The sequence below is a fragment of the Euprymna scolopes genome, chromosome 10, assembly GCF_053919585.1.
Source record: "Euprymna scolopes isolate OS-2025 chromosome 10, ASM5391958v1, whole genome shotgun sequence".
NCBI classification, from domain to species: domain Eukaryota; kingdom Metazoa; phylum Mollusca; class Cephalopoda; order Sepiida; family Sepiolidae; genus Euprymna; species Euprymna scolopes.
In genome coordinates this window covers 156,595,991-156,616,610 of record NC_136491.1, presented here as the reverse complement: position 1 = coordinate 156,616,610, position 20,620 = coordinate 156,595,991, and the positions used below count along the sequence as shown (strand labels likewise).

The 20,620-nt window shown below is 32.0% G+C and overlaps 1 protein-coding gene across 2 annotated transcripts in view; it reads left to right on the top strand.

Moving 5' to 3' along the window:
- LOC145286325 (cytosolic Fe-S cluster assembly factor narfl-like) overlaps nt 1–19,934 on the top strand; it is a 138,059-nt gene extending 118,125 nt beyond the window's left edge. For both annotated transcript variants that reach the window (XM_080135249.1, XM_080135248.1), the window contains exons 4-9: nt 6,867–6,999; nt 8,617–8,751; nt 9,157–9,405; nt 15,289–15,361; nt 16,117–16,254; nt 18,748–19,934. In XM_080135249.1, coding sequence (XP_079991375.1) covers nt 6,867–6,999; nt 8,617–8,751; nt 9,157–9,405; nt 15,289–15,361; nt 16,117–16,254; nt 18,748–19,153 — 1,134 coding nt within the window. In that variant the 3' untranslated portion in view covers nt 19,154–19,934. The remainder of the gene's footprint in view (nt 1–6,866; nt 7,000–8,616; nt 8,752–9,156; nt 9,406–15,288; nt 15,362–16,116; nt 16,255–18,747) is intronic.
- Nucleotides 19,935–20,620: the final 686 nt, after the last annotated feature.

Here is a 20,620-nt window from a genome sequence, read left to right as displayed (position 1 = left end):
AGGTTGAATAGCAGATTTGGAAAATGAGATTTTTATCTTGGCTAAATAAAACATACTCTCTGTTCACAAGATCTCACCCCCAGAGAACTGACTGTTCCCCCTTCTCATCTTCTGGAATTTTTTCACTCCTGATTGGATTCTGGCCTTTAGCAGTGGTCACTATTTGACCACCTAGAAACTGACTACGTGATATATTTACTAGAGATAATGACTAGACAGTGTCTATTCAAAGGGACTTATCCGCAGGTAATCTTGGAAATTATGCCTGAAGCATTATCCAGTCATGGCACTTCAGGCAGCAAACAATAAACCTCTCAAAGAGGGGAGGGAAGGTCTGGAAGAGTTGACCTCTTAGGACTACTCAGAACCATGATCGTCTCTTCCATTATGCCAGTTCAAATTTGTTGTTCGATACAGTCAGCACTGCAACAAAGGAATTCTTTCCAGACAAAAGCTACGACTCAGTTTTTCAAAACAATTAACATAGATTTGGGGGGGGGGGCAGTTAAGATGGTGCTCGTTATCCTAAGTTGAATAGCAGAGTTACAAAATGAGATTTTTGCTTGATCAAATCAAAATATGTGCCATTATTAAAATCCTTTGTTTGAGAGACTCATTTATCCACTTATCATGGAGAGGTATGCTGGCTCAACTCCATGTCAGCCCTCAGAAATACAAACCACCTCCTTGAATGTCTAACTTCAACTGACCTACAATTCCCGAGAAGACACTCACTGGCTCCTCCCCTTTCCATAGTAACAGTATTCACCTTAAGTGGGTTGAACCAGCTTCCTCCAAAGAAGGAAGTGTTATGGGAATATTAAATTTACAAGCAGTTCCCAGTCATATGTATATTCCAATCAGGGAAGATGATGAAGTTTTTTGTAGTTCTTGTAGGGTGGTGTTGAGATTATCCTACATACAGTGTCTGATATTTTCAAATGGTTACCCATTTGGTACTGACCAGGATCAACATTGCTTAACTTCAGTGATATAATGAGAACCTGTGTGTCAACGTGATTATGTTATATATCACCTTGTTCATAGTTTGAAAAAAAATATGTTATTACTGAAAATCATAGATTCTGGTCCTTGTTAATGGTCACTATTCAACCACCCAAAGGCTGACTATTTTTTTTTTTTTATATTACATTTTCACCCCAAACAAGGCACATTGCCACTTTGGTGTAGGGGGCTACTATCAGGGGCAACAGCTACTGGGGTACTATGTAGGGATTTGGGCAGCAAGATATCGGTTCATGTTACACTTGAACTTCTGCACGTCAGCACAGTTGGGGAAGCAAGGACCTGGAATGGAATTCCAGAGTCTAGCAGTTCTGGGGAAGAAACTACTGGAGTAGAAAGATCTTTTACATCTAGGGATCTCTACTGTGTGGGGGTGGGATTTAGCTGCCTGTCGGGTTTGTCGAGGGTGTTTACATCGTGGGGGCACAAGTGCTTGCAGTTTGTCAGAGCATTTACCATTAAAATACTTGTAAAACAGGCAGAGGGATGCAACATTTCGTCGATGGAACAGAGACTGAAGCTTAGATGCCAGTTCAGGGCCTATCGGATTGAGATATCCATTAAAACTAACAGTTAGACAGTGTATGTTCAAGAAGGCTTATCTCTAAACAATCAATGAACGCACGCAAACATCCACCATCCATTAAATTTGTCAGCCATAACCACAGCAGGGAATCTCAATCTTATTCTTTCAAGTGGGCAAATGGAATGGTGGGCAAAAAAAGAAACAAGATCACAAAAATTTTCAAATTCCTTGTTGCACTCCTCCCTTTTCCTTTCTCTGGCTGAACATCTATCACCACAAAAACTTGCAGTTTCTAACTATTTCAACGGATTTATTGGAATAAGATTTTGTCTGTCTTTCAAAAATAGACAATTTTTTTCTTTTTAAGATTAACAGAATTTTCATATTATTTGAACTACTTTTATCATCTTGGATGTTATTCTCACGTTTCAATGACTGTAACTGCCTTGGGGATATTTGTTGAACCCCAGAATCTTTAAAATGAACCCTTTATTTAATCCACAATATTAGATTGTTCTTGTTCGGTCAGCAATGACCAAGTAGAAGTAATTTTTATTTGTAAACAGTATCGCCTGTAGTGGGAATTGAACCTTCAAAACATTTTCAATTAGAATTTGTGACTTTGTCGTGCTACATGTTCATGTGTCAGTTTAAGATTCTGTATAGATTCCCAAAGTCAACAAGATCCGGGAAGGAGTTTCTCTCTCAACAAAATTCTCCTCCTTACAACCTCATTGTGAGTCTATCTTTGCTCTATCGTTATTTTTATGACAAGTGCTCGACTGAGCTTCAATCCATGATCCCCCTTGTAAAATACAACAAACACTTGTCTAGCTACAACCAGTGTCAACAATTTCCCCTACTATCTATGTCTAAATCTAAGCACAAAATTTCTAGGACTACCTGCTTGTGAATTCTGCTTTCCAACTGACTACAACGTCTTTAAGTTCAATCTAAACAAATTCTTGTTCAGTTGCTCCCTTAAATAATCAAATTCTATCCAATTTCCACTACAACCGATCACTCTGATGTTGACTCACTAACCACCTTATAATCATTAACCTTTATCCTCGAATCGCCGTCAGGTCTTGATAAGTGGTAACTCCATTATATAAAAAAATATGCACCTAAAAAAGGTGGAGGGTTACATCATCGAAATGCGAGAAAAACATCCAAGATTAGATCAGTAAATATAACAAATCAAAATCCACAAAATAAAAATTCTGTATATCGATACTCTATGGCTGACTGGGATAGCTTCTGCACATTCATATCTGATCTACCTCTGCATTCCATGTTTAAAAAGGATGTGTCCTCTATAGTATCAGACCTGACCAAATGGTTAATTGTAAGCATAGACCGATTCATACCATCCAAAAATTCCAACAAAAACCTAACAGCCATCCATGGTTTGCTCCAGAATGTGCTGCTGCCATCGCGCACAGAAATCACTTTTTCCATAGCTACCAACGTAATAGATGTACTGAGACTAAAGCTGCTTTCAAGACTGCCAGCAACCACTGTAAAAGAGTAATAAAAAATGCAAGAGAGCTATATGCTCAGTCCGTTAAATCCAAAATAGCTGAGCAGCGGCTTGGTTCCCACCAGTTTTGGCAAATAGCAAACAGGATCCTGAACAGAAGCGTGCGTTCTATCCCAACCATCATCAGACAAGGCCAAACTATTTGCCAAGAACTTTGCAGCTAATTCTACCCTATGCGACGAAGGCCATCAAGTCCCCATACTTCCTCCTATAATACAGAACAAGCAAGGTAACATACAAATATCCGTGCATGAGGTCGCCAAGCTAATCAAGAATCTTGATTCCAGTAAAGCAACTGGCCTTGATGGCATCCCAATTATAGTGTTAAAAAAGCTTCAACCAGAACTCGCCCCCATACTTACGAAACTATTTAAGTGTTGCCTTAAGGAGAAGTGCTTTGCAACACCCTGGAAAACCTCATCAGTATGCCCTGTATTTAAGAATTCAGGTGAAAAGTCATATCCCTCTCAGTACAGACCAATAAGTCTCTTGTGTGTCATGAGTAAGTTGTTAGAATCCATATTAAATAAAGAAGTAGTCAACCACCTCAGCAGAAACAACCTTCTTAGTGACACACAATATGGTTTCCGCTCTGTAAGATCTACAGCAGATGTGCTAACGGTTATATCACATAGGATTAGTAAATCTCTTGACAAAGGCTTCCTTTCCAGGGCAATTGCTCTTGATATATCAAAGGCTTTCGATAAGGTATGGCATAAGAGCCTACTTCACAAGATTTCCAGCTACGGTATAACTGGAAATGTTTTCTCTATCATTAAATCATTTCTCTCAGATAGGTTCATAAGAGTAGTGGCTGATGGGCAGAAATCAGAGGCCCACAGTATTAATGCTGGAGTCCATCCTGGGCCCAACTCTCTTCCTGATCTACATCAATGATCTCCCAAAACACATACTTAAATCATTCGTTGACATTTATGCTGATGACACGATCATCTATGGCAACACATCAAAGGCTGTAAATGACAAAGTTCTCTCTAATTCTCTCTCTTCTGATCTTGAGTGCGTGGTACAGTGGAGGAAGAGGTGGCTGGTTACTTTTAATGCATCCAAAACCAAGCTTCTATCTTTACATCATCAACGCTCTGATCCCCATCTGGCATCAATTGAAATGGATGGCTCTCGTCTTGGGGAGGCTCCATGTTTTGATAAGTTTTTAGGTTTGACCTTTACTCCTGATCTGAAATGGAACGCGTACATCAGGTCTGTTGCCAAGAACGCTGGGAAAATGGTAAGATCCTTCTACCGCTCCAGAAGATATCTCACTACTGATGCAATTCTCTATCTGTATAAAAGCCAAGTACGTCCAAGGATAGAGTACTGCTGCCACATCTGGGCAGGAGATTCTAAAAACAGTCTATCCTGCCTTGACAGAGTACAAAATAGACTTCGTAGCTTAGTGGGCGATGGCGTTTTCTCTTCCCTGCAGCCTCTCTCCCACAGAAGAGACGTTGTGAGCCTGTCTTTGTTTTATTGTTATTTCCATGGCAAGTGCTCATCTGAGCTCCAATCTCTCGTCCCCCCTCCTTGCCAATCTTTCACGAGAAACACCCAGTTTGGCTGAAACTACTATCAATAATTTTCCCCACTCTTTATCTGTGCCTAAATCCAAACGTAGATTCCATGAGGAGAGCTTCTTTCTTAGAAGTGCACGACTGTGGAACTCTCTTCCGTTTGCCTGTTTCCCACCTGAGTACAACTTGGATGTCTTCAAGTCCAACATAAACAAATTCCTGACAAACCGCCCTCTTAAGTAAGACACTCTATCAAATCTCCAATACTAATGATTACTACAATACTATCTCATTGATCACTGTACACGCAGTAACCCTTATCCCTGAGTGGCCTCCGGGTCTTGATAAGTGGTGACCTCCATGTAAAAAAAAAAAGAAATTCTAAACCTTAATCCACAAAATAAAAATTCTAAAACATAATAGATCCACAAAATAAAAATTCTAAAACATAATAAATTCACAAAATAAAAATTCTAAAACATAATAAATTCACAAAATAAAAATTCTAAAACATAATAAATCCACAAAATAAAAATTCTAAAACATAATAAATCCACAAAATAAAAATTCTAAAACATAATAGATCCACAAAATAAAAATTCTAAAACATAATAAATCCACAAAATAAAAATTCTAAAACATAATAAATTCACAAAATAAAAATTCTAAAACATAATAAATCCACAAAATAAAAATTCTAAAACATAATAGATCTACAAAATAAAAATTCTAAAACATAATAAATCCACAAAATAAAAATTCTAAAACATAATAGATCCACAAAATAAAAATTCTAAAACATAATAAATTCACAAAATAAAAATTCTAAAACATAATAGATCCACAAAATAAAATTTCTAAAACATAATAAATTCACAAAATAAAAATTCTAAAACATAATAAATCCACAAAATAAAATTTCTAAAACATAATAAATTCACAAAATAAAAATTCTAAAACATAATAGATTCACAAAATAAAAATTCTAAAACATAATAGATTCACAAAATAAAAATTCTAAAACATAATAAATTCACAAAATAAAAATTCTAAAACATAATAAATTCACAAAATAAAAATTCTAAAACATAATAAATTCACAAAATAAAAATTCTAAAACATAATAAATTCACAAAATAAAAATTCTAAAACATAATAGATCCACAAAATAAAAATTCTAAAACATAATAGATCCACAAAATAAAATTTCTAAAACATAATAAATTCACAAAATAAAAATTCTAAAACATAATAAATTCACAAAATAAAAATTCTAAAACATAATAAATCCACAAAATAAAAATTCTAAAACATAATAAATTCACAAAATAAAAATTCTAAAACATAATAAATTCACAAAATAAAAATTCTAAAACATAATAAATTCACAAAATAAAAATTCTAAAACATAATAGATCCACAAAATAAAAATTCTAAAACATAATAAATTCACAAAATAAAAATTCTAAAACATAATAGATTCACAAAATAAAAATTCTAAAACATAATAAATTCACAAAATAAAAATTCTAAAACATAATAAATTCACAAAATAAAAATTCTAAAACATAAATTCACAAAATAAAAATTCTAAAACATAATAAATTCACAAAATAAAAATTCTAAAACATAATAAATTCACAAAATAAAAATTCTAAAACATAATAGATCCACAAAATAAAAATTCTAAAACATAATATATCCACAAAATAAAAATTCTAAAACATAATAAATTCACAAAATAAAAATTCTAAAACATAATAAATCCACAAAATAAAAATTCTAAAACATAATAGATCCACAAAATAAAAATTCTAAAACATAATAAATTCACAAAATAAAAATTCTAAAACATAATAAATCCACAAAATAAAAATTCTAAAACATAATAAATTCACAAAATAAAAATTCTAAAACATAATAAATTCACAAAATAAAAATTCTAAAACATAATAAATTCACAAAATAAAAATTCTAAAACAAAATAAAAAAATCAGTTATTTTGGAAAAACTACAAAATTGTTTGAGAAAATAAGTTGTTTTTTTTTATTAATATTTTTACAAAAATTTTTTCTGCATTATTGAAAAAATATTTAAAGTCCTTAAAAAAGTTTTCTGATAAAAATGTGCAGTTATGTCCACGCAGACAAATGTTCCTATTAATGATTTCAATTCTGCTAAGAATATGTCTGTAAAGATAAAAACGTTAAAACCTGATGGTGTTTTGTTTCTCTTGCAGGAAGGTTGTGAAAGTGAGCAAAAATTGGTGGTTGTGTCGATATCACCACAATCGCGAGCTTCCATGGCTGCAAAATATAAATTGTCGGTGGAAGAAACAGCGCTGAAACTAACAGGTTTCTTCAAAAATCTAGGTAAATATTTTTTTCCTTTTTCCATGCGAAAAATTATTGAGAATCTCCTTAGATATTCAAAATGTCCATTTTGAAATTGTTTTTATTTTCATTTTTGTTTTTCTATTCTCGTTAAGTCTGTGTTGAGATCATGTGGGATGATCAGAAAAGCAAAATAATGAATAGGAATCCTAATTGAAATGGTAATGATATGTAGGTTAGGAGGATGTGATGGGTAAAAGTTTCATTTGGAATGCAACTGTGGTTGTTTGGATAATTTCAAGGTTGTTTAAGAATGGAAATATAAACATTTCTGTATGAAGAAAACAATTTTCAGAATTATGATCATCAATCATCAGAGAGGGGGGAGAACAGAGCTAGCCTTTAGATTGAGGTGAGTAAATGTTGCCGCACAATAAAATGTAATCTGTCATAAACATGATGCCATAAAGTGATTTTACTATTATTGTTATATTGCTCTTGATGGATGTAGAGATTGTCTGACTCTTTTTTTTTTCATGAACCTCAGTTGTAGCTAATGATTGGATGCTGTTTCTTCCAAATAGACAAGTCCATTTATGGAGCTGGAAATGGTCATTTTCATTAGAAAAATATATTTTATTTAACTTAATTATTTGCATGTCTATTTTCTGGTTCTCTTTTGACAATTCAAAAAAAGTCTGAACACCCGTATCTTTTGCAGCATCTTACATTTAGATTTCTTCCTGAACATTTAAAAATTAAAACTGAAATCTCACTTTAACTCAGTTCTGTGACATTTGAAACCAAAACCATTGCTGCTAAGCAATCTGTATGAAATGGAGACACCTTTAAAGGTTTTGAATTATGGTTGAGATTTCATGTATTAAATTTTAACATCTGATGTTACCAGATCAGACTGTCTAAAGATATCGGCTTCCTGACTCTTGAATCAATATTACATAAGACAGTTACTTAAAATAGTCTGGCAAATTGTTGCATTAATGAATTAGATTCTTGTCCAAAATTCCCCCGATATTAAAGCACGAAAATTATGAAAAATCAGTGTGAAGTACATATCTTTGATGACACAAAAATATCATATGCCAAAAATGATGTAAATCGATCAAGTACTTGTATTTTTATAAAGAAAATCATTTTTAAGTGATTAATAAGAATTCATAGGCATTACAACATAAATCTAATGAATATAAATTATTGAGTTATCTTCCTTTTTTTTAGATTTTCTTTTTTAAAATGGCGGGCATCACAGTCACTCCTCAGATGCTTGTAAAATTTGGTTTTCTTATTGACAAATAAACCTACTTGATTAATTTATATGATTTTATGGATATGATATTTTCGTTTTATCACATACAGATTTTTCTTTATTTTTTCAATATAGGAGGAATTTTGGACAAGAATCATGAATTACTTTCATAAAGAAATTCTGATGAAGACATAACTATTATTCTAGAAAAGATACGAATGAATCTTTTTGACAAACTTTTAAATTATGGAAACAAAAAATAGACAATGAAATCTCGCAATTTAAAAATCGTTGAAAGTTGCTCATTTTAAATTATGTCGGAGGAAAAGAAAAATTCATTGCTTTGTAAATGTAGATTAATTAAATTTCATATTTTTTACCTTTTTTAGGTGTGGATTACATTTTTGATACAACGTTCAGCCGTCATTTTAGTTTGATGGAAAGTGCAAAGGAATTTCTTGAACGATACAAAATGTCTGAAATTGAAAAAACATCATTTCCTATGTTGGCCTCGGCATGTCCAGGTGAATTGCATTTCATAAGATTTTGAACTTTTTTTTTTTTTTAATTAAATTAGATAATCTTGTTCTTAAATCAATGTTGCTCACATTGGGATGGAGGTGTTGTAATATGACATTGAACAGTAAAGATTAAATATTCTTTAATTTAATTAATGAATAAATCCATAAACAGTAAAAAGAAAAAAATCGTTTTACTAACTTGAAAATTGCTATTTGTAAAAAGAAAAATTGATTAAGAATAATATGGGTTTCATGGGTAGGAACAGGAGTTTCTTGGTTTTCTCAATTTTCCCAGAGTATATAAAAATCTGATGTATAGATGATCATGCTAATTATTTGTTAAAACTGACTAAAAAAATCTTTGCTAGATGCACAAAATGTCTGATATTTTCTTTTCTTTTTGTTAAGGTTGGATTTGTTATGCCGAGAAAACCCACGGTTCTTTCATTCTTCCCTATATAAGCACAACAAAATCTGCGCAGCAAATCATGGGTTCGTATGTGAAAGACTTTTTAGCCCAAAGACACAGTAAGCAGCCGGACCAAGTTTATCATGTTACTGTGATGCCGTGTTATGACAAGAAAGTGGAAGCCTCTCGCTCGGATTTTTATAATGATCTTTATAGCACGCGAGATGTTGACTGCGTCATCACATCAGGTAGGTGAGGGTGTGTGTTTGGAAGAAGGTTGTTTTTTTTATGACCAGTTTAAAATTTTTGGAGGAAATGTTCTTGGAAGCATTTAGACAAGTATCCCCATCTTTATTATTTTGAACTCTACATTCTTTTATACAACATATTTAGATGGTTAGATTTTCGGAAATATAAGTTTCTCCCGCAAAATATACAGAGCTTTCATTGGTATCATACAAATTACATGAATTTCAAAGTCAAAAAGTACTGAATCAATCTTTGTCAAATTTAGATCATTTCAACAACTTTGTTAACTACTGCGATTTTATTAAGACTTATTGGTGTTAAAATTAATGGCACATTTAGTGACAGTTTTTATGTTAAAGTAGAACTAATCACTTATTGTTTCTTAATATACTCTTCTATATCATTATTAATATATATATATATATATATATATATATATATATATATTAGTCGTGGGACTATTAATCGGAATTGTAAGAATCATGTATTTTGGGGGGAATTGGAATCGCATTGTTAAAAAATACCTTTAGATTTATGATTCTTTCATTACAGTTGAACTGTTTGTTTGCTGTCAAAAATTTATAATAAAAACGTCATAGAACTTTTCATAACATATTCAATATGATATACAAGAATTTTATTAACTACTTTAAAGGTAATCTTTATTTATCCTTACGAGTTTTGAAATTTCTTTGAATTTTTTTCTTTAATTCTTTGAATTAAAAAAAAAATTTTTTTTACTTTCAGCTTAACTTGCTTTTACATTTCGTTTTTTAGTAATAAATGCTTCTCTACATTAAAAACCGACCTTGTGTCTAACTCTGCCCTCGTGGGAGGCAAGTAAATAGGAAGTAATATGGCGGCTGAAAAACGTTTTCGACCACCATAAAAGCATTACAATACATTTAAACCCTGAAGAATTTTCGCCATGTGCACTTGTTGTTCTAAGTTAACTAGCCACTACTTGCGTTTCAAACTTTAAAAAAAAAAAATAGTAAAAACACTATAGCTTTTTTGTTTTGGAAGGCACCCCTATTATCCGAAAGAACCAGCCATGTAAACACTTTGCAATATTTTTCAATAATTATTTAAAAAAAAAAAAAATTCTTTATTATCAATTTATTTAAAATCAGAAATTACTTTCTAAAATATTTTGTTTATGTTTACATTTTGTTTTTAAGTAAAATTAAGAAATTAATTTTAAAAATACTTTTTATATTCATCTTCATTCAAAAGGGTTACTTTTCGGTAGCTTCACCAGTTGTTAACCTAAATTTTCCGAATGTCAGAACAAGGTTCGTTTGCGGGACCTATTTATCTAAGCTTCATCAATTTTTGTTATGATTTTCTTTTTTTTTTTTTTGATGGAGTTTATTAACAGGAAAATTGGTGAAAGTCAAAATGGAATACGCTATTTTCAAATATTATTAAGTTTAATTAAAGTTTTACAATACCCTTTTATTATTATTGTTTTTGTATTCTTCTGTTATTTTTATTTATTTTTGGGGGGGGCGGATTTAACAAACAAACAAAATGAAAGCAAAGCAAAAAAAAAATTTGGTGCTTATGCACTTATGTTACCGTTATTTTTTTTTTTAATGGTTTAAGTGCCTCGCCCAATGTTTGAAGAGTTTCTAATTGTTTTTTAAAAGAAAATTAGCACTTGTGGCGATAAACAAAAAGCTTTAGTGCATGTACATACCGATCATGCAATGTTATTTGCTGCTCGTGCATTTATTGATCCACGCTATTTTTAAGTTTTACGGTACCTGTTTTTATTAAATTGTTAGGTGAAAGTACAGAATAGCTACACAACACCCTCCCGTCCCCATGTTAAGAATGGCTTTCTAAATAATGTCATTATTTCAGCACGGCTCAATAAGTGCATGAGTACCTTTTATTTTCTTGAATAAAATAAAAACTACTCGTTTTTGTTTTAATAATTATTTTTTATTCAAAAATAAATAAAAATTTCAATTGTTCAAAACATGTTTTTTTTCAACAAAGCTTATCGGGATTTTTTTTTAATTACCATATTTTTCATGAGCATGCTCTGAAAATGTTTCAAAATTATCTAATATTTTTTCACTTTTCATGTTATAAGCCTCTCTATACATGGCCTCATCGACATGAGACCATTTCATTTCTCCTACTGATCCCGGTATGTATTTCAGTCTTCTTTTAATAAGAGACCAATAGGCCTCAATATTGTTGGTGCAAACACCAGTAAGCAGGTCCAAAAAATTTTGTGAATGGTTTACAGTCTCGTGAACATAATTAAACTTGAAAATAATATTTAAAAATAGCACGGATTCCATTTTGACTTTCACCAATTTTCCTGTTAATAATTATATAAACTCTGGCAAAAAAAAAAAAAAACAGATAAAATCATGCACAAATTTCAAACCAAAATAAATAAAAGAAAAAAAACTAGATTCTTTCCTTGTAAAAATAACTTTCCCCTCAGTCGAACAATGTACAACATCGGAGCCGATACATATTTCGCTACAGGGGTAGCATTTGTGTATGTCTGCTCTTTTTCTTTATATTTTTTAATATATAAAATAACTCCTGAAATTGATTGTTATTAATTTCATGGTGCATGCTTAATTCATGGTTAAAATATTTTTTTGACTTTTATCTTCAATGAAAGAAATTTTATGAAAAAAAAATCAAATCATTTTCGAAATTCCCTTAATTGTATTTCCACTTTTTTGCCGTACCAAATTTTTTCGCTACACAAAAAAAAAAAACAATTCCACGGGAATCGGAAGCATACTTGATATCGGAATCGTCCCAACACTAATATATTTATATATATATAAATAAAATGTCTATATTCCAAATTTCAAGATGTTGATCATCTTACAATTTATTCCTTTAAGTATGTTGACATGCACAATTCTTGACAGCATATTCACATGTGATATTTGGAATATAGACTTTTGTCAATTATGCGTTATATGCTCTGTAATTACATTAAGCTTAATAAATTAAAGGATTTGTATAATAAAAGGTGAAATATAATTGAAAAAAAAAACATTTTCACATAAATTTCTAGATAAAATGCAATTTTGTCTTACGCTTGGGCATAATACCATTGTTATATTTATTGAGATAAATGCAAAAGAAATTGCTTAGTAAAAAATAGAACTTGTATTTTGTTTTCGTGGAGAAAATGTTTTGACAGGACATCTGATGGGCATTGCATAAACAAGTGGATAGTGAAAGGTGTTCATATACTCAAAGTCGTGTTAGAATGAACAGTACATTTAGTGACAGCTTCTTTTTTTTAATGGAAATCGCTCAAGACAAGGCATAAAGCCACTTGATTCTAACAAGAATGAAAAATGATTATCACAAAGACAGAAGCTATTGATGTTGGTCTTGAAAAAGCCAAGGTTATAGGTAGAAGGAAAACAGTGAGCAGGAAGAGAGTTCCACAACCTTGCAGTCTTTTGAAAGAAGCTACTGGAATAGGAAGTTGTATTAAATGCAGAATATTTGTAGAAAAGACTGAGACTATCAACATCACATCTGTGAGAGAGAGGTTGCAGTGAAGAAGAAAGCGTGCAGCCAATCAAATTAGATACAGTTCTGCAATTTATCAAGAACCCTCAAAGAGGGCACAGATTCACCTGTCGATATATGACACCAATACGCCATACATGGTTTGATAGTAGATTTGTCGAGATAGAGAATAGTTTCAGGTGTGAGAAAGTATTTAGAACGATAAAGAGAACCAACTTTACAATAGCTGAGTCTTAATAGGATTAAACAAAACAAGCCATTTCTTCAATTGCATATTTCAACTGATCCAAAATATGCGAGAAGCAATAGCAGAATAGAGGGTTGTGTCATCAGCATAAAATGTTAATTTTTTTAATAATATTCTTTGGAGAGTCATTTATATAGAAGAAATAGTGTTGGACTTCGAACAGAACCTTGAAGAACACCGGCATTAATAAGAAAAGAAAATGGAGATATACCATCTAGAGTTACTTGAAAGTTCGATCAGAAAGAAAAGATCTTTACCACTAATACTATAATCCGAAAGAATATGTGGAGGAACAGCACCAGAATCATCGATAGAATTGTCATCAAAAAGATGAGTAAATAGATCAGCCTCATCTTAAGATGAAATGACCTGAAGACCATTAAATAGGAAGAATAGTATACTTGCCACTATTAACAACACTATTATAAATTATCCAAAAATTATGAGTGCCAACCTTTTGAGATGAGATAAAGTTACGAATCCTTTAAGAATAGCTAGACCTAGCTTCAGAAATTGCTCTCTTGCAGGCATTGCTAGCTCTTCTGTGGGATTGCCTAGAAGCCTCAGAACCATCCTGATGATACTGATTGAAGTAATGATTGCAATGGTTAATGGCAGAAGCACAAACAAATGAAAACTAAAAAGGAGAATGAATTTTGGCTTGAAACTGACAAAGGTCTCAATTCCAACAAGAAGTCAACAGCATTCAGATACAACAAAAATAGCATCCCATGAAACGCCACATAGGAAACTGTGAAGCCCATTCCAATCAGTCTTCCTATGGAAGAGACGATTAATTGAAGACTTAACAAAAAATCAATCTCAACATCAACAAGAGCATGATCAGAAGAAGACAATAGAGCAAAAGGAAACAGAAGATTCAAGAGGAGAAGTGAGAAAAAGATGAAGTAAAGATGGTTGATGAAGGTCATTATCAGGAAAGCATGTAGGAAAGGTGACAATTTGGGACGAGACAGAGAAAAAACAGATTTCACCAGCAAGATCTGCGATTAGCAAGGGAGCCAATCAGAATGGTGAGCATTAAAATCACCAATCATAGAGCTTGACAGATGAAGTTGTAATGCATTATAAGTATTGTTGGATATATTAGCGTCAACAACAGAACAGTCACTTTTAGAAGAGTATAAAAAGAAAAAACAGGAAGTGGATTGCAGCAAAGGCAACCTCAAACAAAAGGACATCCATGAGGTTCAAGACTGGGGACACGTACAATGAGGAGATCTTGCAAAGAAAAATAACAAAACCATGAAAATGCGTGAAAGAGTTTCAACAGACAAGAAGCAAAATACCCTCCACATGTAAATCATTGAAAGAATGCTGTGGAAATTAAAGGCGTGTGAGTGAATGTTACGAATGCCAAAATAATAATCACTGATCATAGTGTTGGAAAACTCCTTAATATAGAAAAGTTCTACTGCTCAGTGTGGAAAGAAAGTCTGATGCAATTCGATTATTTGTAATCCTTGTAAGCATTGGGTACACAAGACGTGCTGTGGATTTTCTGGTAGGTTGTGTACGATAACGGATGTGAATAAAGTATATCTACACAGTAAAATTATAAAAACGTTGAAGTTTTCTTACTTTGATGATATGATTGGAGCACAGGATGGAACCGGTGCTAGTGTGATTGCAAGAATCAGGATTGGATGGAGTAAGTCCGGCGAATTTCTACCATTACTAATCAAGAGCATTACCACTGTCAATGCATAGAAGTATAACCTTGCCAGTGAGGGTTGAGGACATGTATTGCATGGAGAGAAATGATATGAGAATGATATGATGGATATGGAATGTGAATCTTAAGACTGAGATCTGATAATCTCAGAGAAAGATTAAATTTGGACAAGGGATTTTCTTAGTATGGCCACATTGAAAGAATGGATGCGAGTTCTTGGGTTAGTAGATGTAGGACAGTTACACTAGTAGAAAGGATTTCTGGCTCTAAACACACAGCGATTTGCTTTATTGATTTTTACTGAAATTTATTTGCATTCTGATTTTCTATATTTATATTTAATTTTTACCATGATAGAAATTGAACTGCATGTTTTTTTAATTAATTTAAAAATCTTTTCAATTTTAGATGAAGTTGATTTAATGTTAGAAAAAGAAGATGTTCTGTTACCCAATGTAACAAATCATGAATTGGATTTGATGTAAGTAAAAATGCTTTCCTTTCAGATTCCAATAATACAATTTCTGTGTTGTGTGCATTCAGAACTTGAGTAAAAATTAATCAAAAATAAATTGAAATATTAAAAAAAAAAAAAGAAAAAAGAAAAAAAAAAAAAGGAAATTTGAATCCGGTTCCAAAAAAGATTAACTTCACATTTCAATGTTTTTGAATTTCAAGATTTTTTTTTGTACAAATTTTTATGAAAATCTTGAAATATAAAATTCATGCCTCGATTTTTTTATAAAATTGATTAGTGTTCTTTATCACATGATGCTGAATGCCAATCATCTTCTTGTCTCTTTTTTACAAACCATAGAATTGTTAGGTCACCCAAGGATGTATATACATATCTGCTTCTATTTTTTTCTTAGCGTTATTTTTTTAATGTTATTCTGTAGCATCGTCGTCATGCTCAACTTCATTGAATAATTTATCGTTATTTTTTCGTCTCAGTTGATATCTTATGTATGAACTGTAAAATATATTGGTTTTCTACAAAGGTCTCTTAATAATCAAGTTCGATCAGCTAGCGAACCATTTCTCAAATAAAGATGAGTCTCGTCTGACACAAGGCCACCACAGTAGAGCACTTTACTCTGTTTCTAGTAATTTATTTTAAAGAAAAAATGTTTTTCTTTTCTTTTAGAATTTTGTAAAAGTCCTCAATTTATTTTTGTTTTTTGCCAAAGAAACTGTACTTGACCCCCATCCTCTTTCTTCCTTTTTATTTTGCAGGGACCCCAATGGTGGAGCGTATAAAGTGGTCAACCATGAGGGCGGGGGTTCAGGCGGTTATTTGGATTATATCTTCAAAACTGCAATGAAGAATTTGTTTGACAAGAAAGTAGATCAGCTGGAATTTAAAACTTTGAGGTTTGTATCATCAAAGTCAAAGTCTGAAATTATGAGAAAACGTTCTACAGATTAATTTGTTTTAAGTGAATTTGGTAAAGCATGATCCACTCTCTGCACCAAGTAAGTGATAATTGTTGCAAGGCAGAATGCACACCACATGACAGACTAGGTCAGCTTGATAACATCACTGATCTCAACATTGTGTGTCGTGGATTTCTTTTCTTTTTCTCTTCTGGCCGTGTTGTTGTCTCTCACAGGTTCACAAGTATAAAAATAAAATAAAACAAAATATACACAAATATCAATTGCACTCTGGGTGTGTGACACCATCGACCTTCAACACGCTATAATCTGCATCAACTGTCGAAGCTGCGTTTGTCAGTCGATTGATCAATCCATTTTCTTCCCATCTTCTTCAAGCCACGATTTGCCTTTGACTGTGGCAACTGTCCCCAAACTCCTTATCATTCTCCAAACTGCCCGTGAAGTATATATCCGATCCTGTTGTTTCCGCTCATTGCCTTTGATCCTATTTTGGCTTTCTTTTGTGTTCCTTTCTGAACAACTTTCTACCCATTATTCTGCTGATAAACCCATTTCCCCTTTCATTTGTCATACTTCTTTTTCTCACCCCCCCCCCACTTCCCAACAGTGGGCGTTGGCAGATGCCAACAGCATCACACTGGTCTACCCCACTACTTTAGCCATACAGAATGAATGAGACTTACAGAACTAAAACCCATGTACCCCCCCCCCTTTCCCAAGATAAAGTGTCTAAATATTTTTATTCGACTGATTTTCTTGTAATTTAGTCAGCCTCAGATGATGATTGGAAATAAGTTGTCCTAATGTGACCTGTGGAAATTCCATGGTTAAGTTTAGAAAATAAGTTTGAAGTTTATTTTATGAAATTGAACAAAATAACACTTTTATATTCCAAGTTACAAATATCCAAAATAAAAAGAGCAGGATATTTTATTTAATTTAGGTAAATAAAATTACCATTAGTGACTAATGATAATTTTGTTTACCTAATTTTTATATATGTGTGTGTGTGTGTGTGTGTGTGTGTACGCAGTTTATTTCTCTTGTGATCCATTTTTACCATTGGGCGGGCCAATGTTCAAACGTTCTGTTCAAGTGTAAAAAGAAATTTGCCATATTTGCATTTTTGAGTTCCTTTTTTTTTTTTTTCACTCAAACAGAACGTTGAACATTGGTCTGCCAAAAGGAAAAAATGGATTGGAAAAGAAACTAACAGGAATTATCCCTGTTGTTCAATGAAACACATAAGAGAAAAAATGCTGCCCATACATATAATATATATATATATATATAAATAAACACACACACAAATTATTCTTTGCTTTGGACAACTGCTTGATGCTGAATATAGCAAATTCGATTTCTCATTGTCACTATTTTCAATAAAAACTTAACCGTGAATATCCAAAACAAAATTTATCACTCTCACCATTTACAGCACTTCCTAAAGTGTGTCTCACAAAACTATGCATTTCATCCCTACTTAAAAATTATTACATTTATTCCAAACAAAATACTTCTCTGAAATATTCTCACAAACATTTTCGTTCGTTAATTACTCGCACTCATCCCCAAACGATTTTTAATGGCATGCTTCTCCACAGACGTACGGATGTCCACAAGTGCTAAATATATATCCTAAGTTTGATGGTGAGTATGGTCATTTTTATTTTTACAAACTCACAAGGATAAATAAATATTAATGCTCCACTGTCTAATAAAAATTGTGTATTTATCTTATATGTAAAATATAGATCTGCCAAATCATACAATTAAACCATTTTAAGTATTTAAAGGAAAATGAATAATAACCCCCACACACTCCTACCATTAAAAAATGAATATGGAAAGCAATCCTTTCCTCACTTTCCATAATGAAATATTTTCTTTTGTATATGTATATGTACATGAAGTTAAGAAATAAAAAACTATTATAAAATCACGTGTCATGTTGAAATCATTTAAAAACTTCAAAAAAAATTTTTTAAATGATCGAGTATAAAAATAATTACAAAAAAAAAATAGTTTTATCAAATATTGCTGTTTTATCGGTTTAGTTTATTCCGTATGACAAACTGCCTTATCTCCCTTGTTTTCACTTCATTTCAAATTAGAAAATGGCAGATTGATCATTTTTTATTTTTTGTAAAAAAAATGTTCTACACTATCATTTTTCATGATTTCAAGTGTTTTTACTTAAAATGCATTTTTACTTTTAGATATCCACTTATGAGTACCGCATTTTTTTTTTCTTATATCAATATTTCTTTCTTTAAACTTTCCAGCTTGAAATGTTTTCTTTCCTTTTTAACTTCAGATCTAGAGGTTATTACTATATGAATAAAAAAGTGAACCCTGGTAAAGCCTTTTTTTTTTTTTTATGAAGTGTCTGCGCTTATGGATATCGAGAGTAATAGTTTAGCCTGTTGATAAGGGAAACTTTTTTTTTTTTTTTTTTGGTTTTAGGAACGTTGACATGAAAGAAATAATCCTCACATCTGATGACGGCCAAGAATTGAAAGGAGCCATTGCATATGGATTCCGGAACATTCAGAATATTGTCCAGAAAATCAAGAGAGGAAAATGTCCGTACCAGTTTGTTGAGATCATGGCCTGTCCGTCTGGTTGTAATAATGGTAGGGGTCAAATTATGCCCGAACCACAATCATCCGAGACGGCGAAGGACAGGTTGAACCTTGTGAATGAATTATACAACTCTGTTGAGAACGTTCAGCCTGAACAAATCAAGGAAGTGGAGAAGCTCTACACAGAATGGCTGGGTGGCACGGACAATGAGAAATGCAAAACTCTGTTACACACAAAATATAATTACATAGAAAAGAATACAAATGCTTTGGTTATGAAATGGTGAAAACGCAAGTTGATGAAAATGAAAATTTTGTTGGCTGTGAAAGAAAAATGTACTTTAACAACCCCCTCCCACTTAATGTCTTTCCAATATTTCATTGAAAACGTTATTTTTAACCTAGTAATGCTCCCAAAAATATAAATGTTGGGTGCTTATTAAGATAGAGTTGACAAATTGATTTTATAAATATGTTGTTTTAAGCAAAAGCAAAATTGTCATGTCGAAAATAGTAATATATCCAAAAATTCCAAAAATCCATCAAATGGAGCAACTGCTATTGTGTTTTTAACAAAAAAAAAAAAAAAAAAAAAAAAGTCACCATTAAAGTGTCAAAAAGGGAGATAAGTATGTTCCCTGTAATCACAATGTTAAAGTGTTTTACATTCAAGGAAAATGCAATTTCACCCACCCATCCCCATTACTTTTAACTATAATTTTCTAAAATTCTCGGATATATTACTGTTTTCAGCATGACAATTAAGTACTGTTGTTTTTGCTTAAAACCACAATTTATTTTTAAAAAATCGATCTGTTGACTATTTCTTAACAAGCAGCAAATGTTGCTGAAATATTAATTATCCTTCAGTTGCTTAAAAAGGAGCTTGGATGCTGATGGGTTTATATTGAATTGATAAAACAATTGTTTTTCTTCCGATTATTATCGTAATTTTATTCCTTTGGAATTTAATCTGCTGAACAGTCATGCATTTTTTGTTGTTAAAATGTAGTTTATTAAAATATATTGCATAATGTCAGGAATAAATTTCCAATATTAAAAACAAAATATAGATTCTTTTAAACATAAATATTATTATTTGGACTCTACTTCTCATCTTGAGTGTTCACATTTCAATCGATGTAACCTTAAACCTTCGTCAATGACTCATGGTATAACGGATAAAGACAAGTAAAATTCAGTTCTTAGTGACACTCTTCTGGAGGTTGAAGGTTCAATCCTCAGTGCAGTGAATATAATTTCTAATTACTTAAGACTTCTATTCGGTCGTGGCTGATGGAACGAGAGAAAGCTACTCTCCTGGATTAAATTAAGTTTTACATTCCCGAGTTCAGCAAGATACACTTGAAAGCAGTTCATCCACAGTGAAAATGACCACGAAACATTATCCAAAATAATATTTAAAAAAATTTTTTTTTATAATGTCAGAAATAAGTTCAAAGAATAAGTTGTCATTTGAGAAAGAGAAACATTTTAAGGCATGTAAAACTGATTCATTTTATAAAAAAAAAAAAGGGGGGGGGGGGTTCTAAGAAATTTAATAGAAATGATTCATTGTTGTCAGCAATATTTAGTTGATGATATTCGAAATGGCAGACGAGTAAATAGAGATTGGCAGTTTCTTTCAAATACGGGTTTTATTAGAAATTTACATTCCAGTGAATTTTTTTTTTTTCTTCAAGCATAATGATTTTAGAACCCCCCACCCCACCCCCAATGATATTGAATGTTGA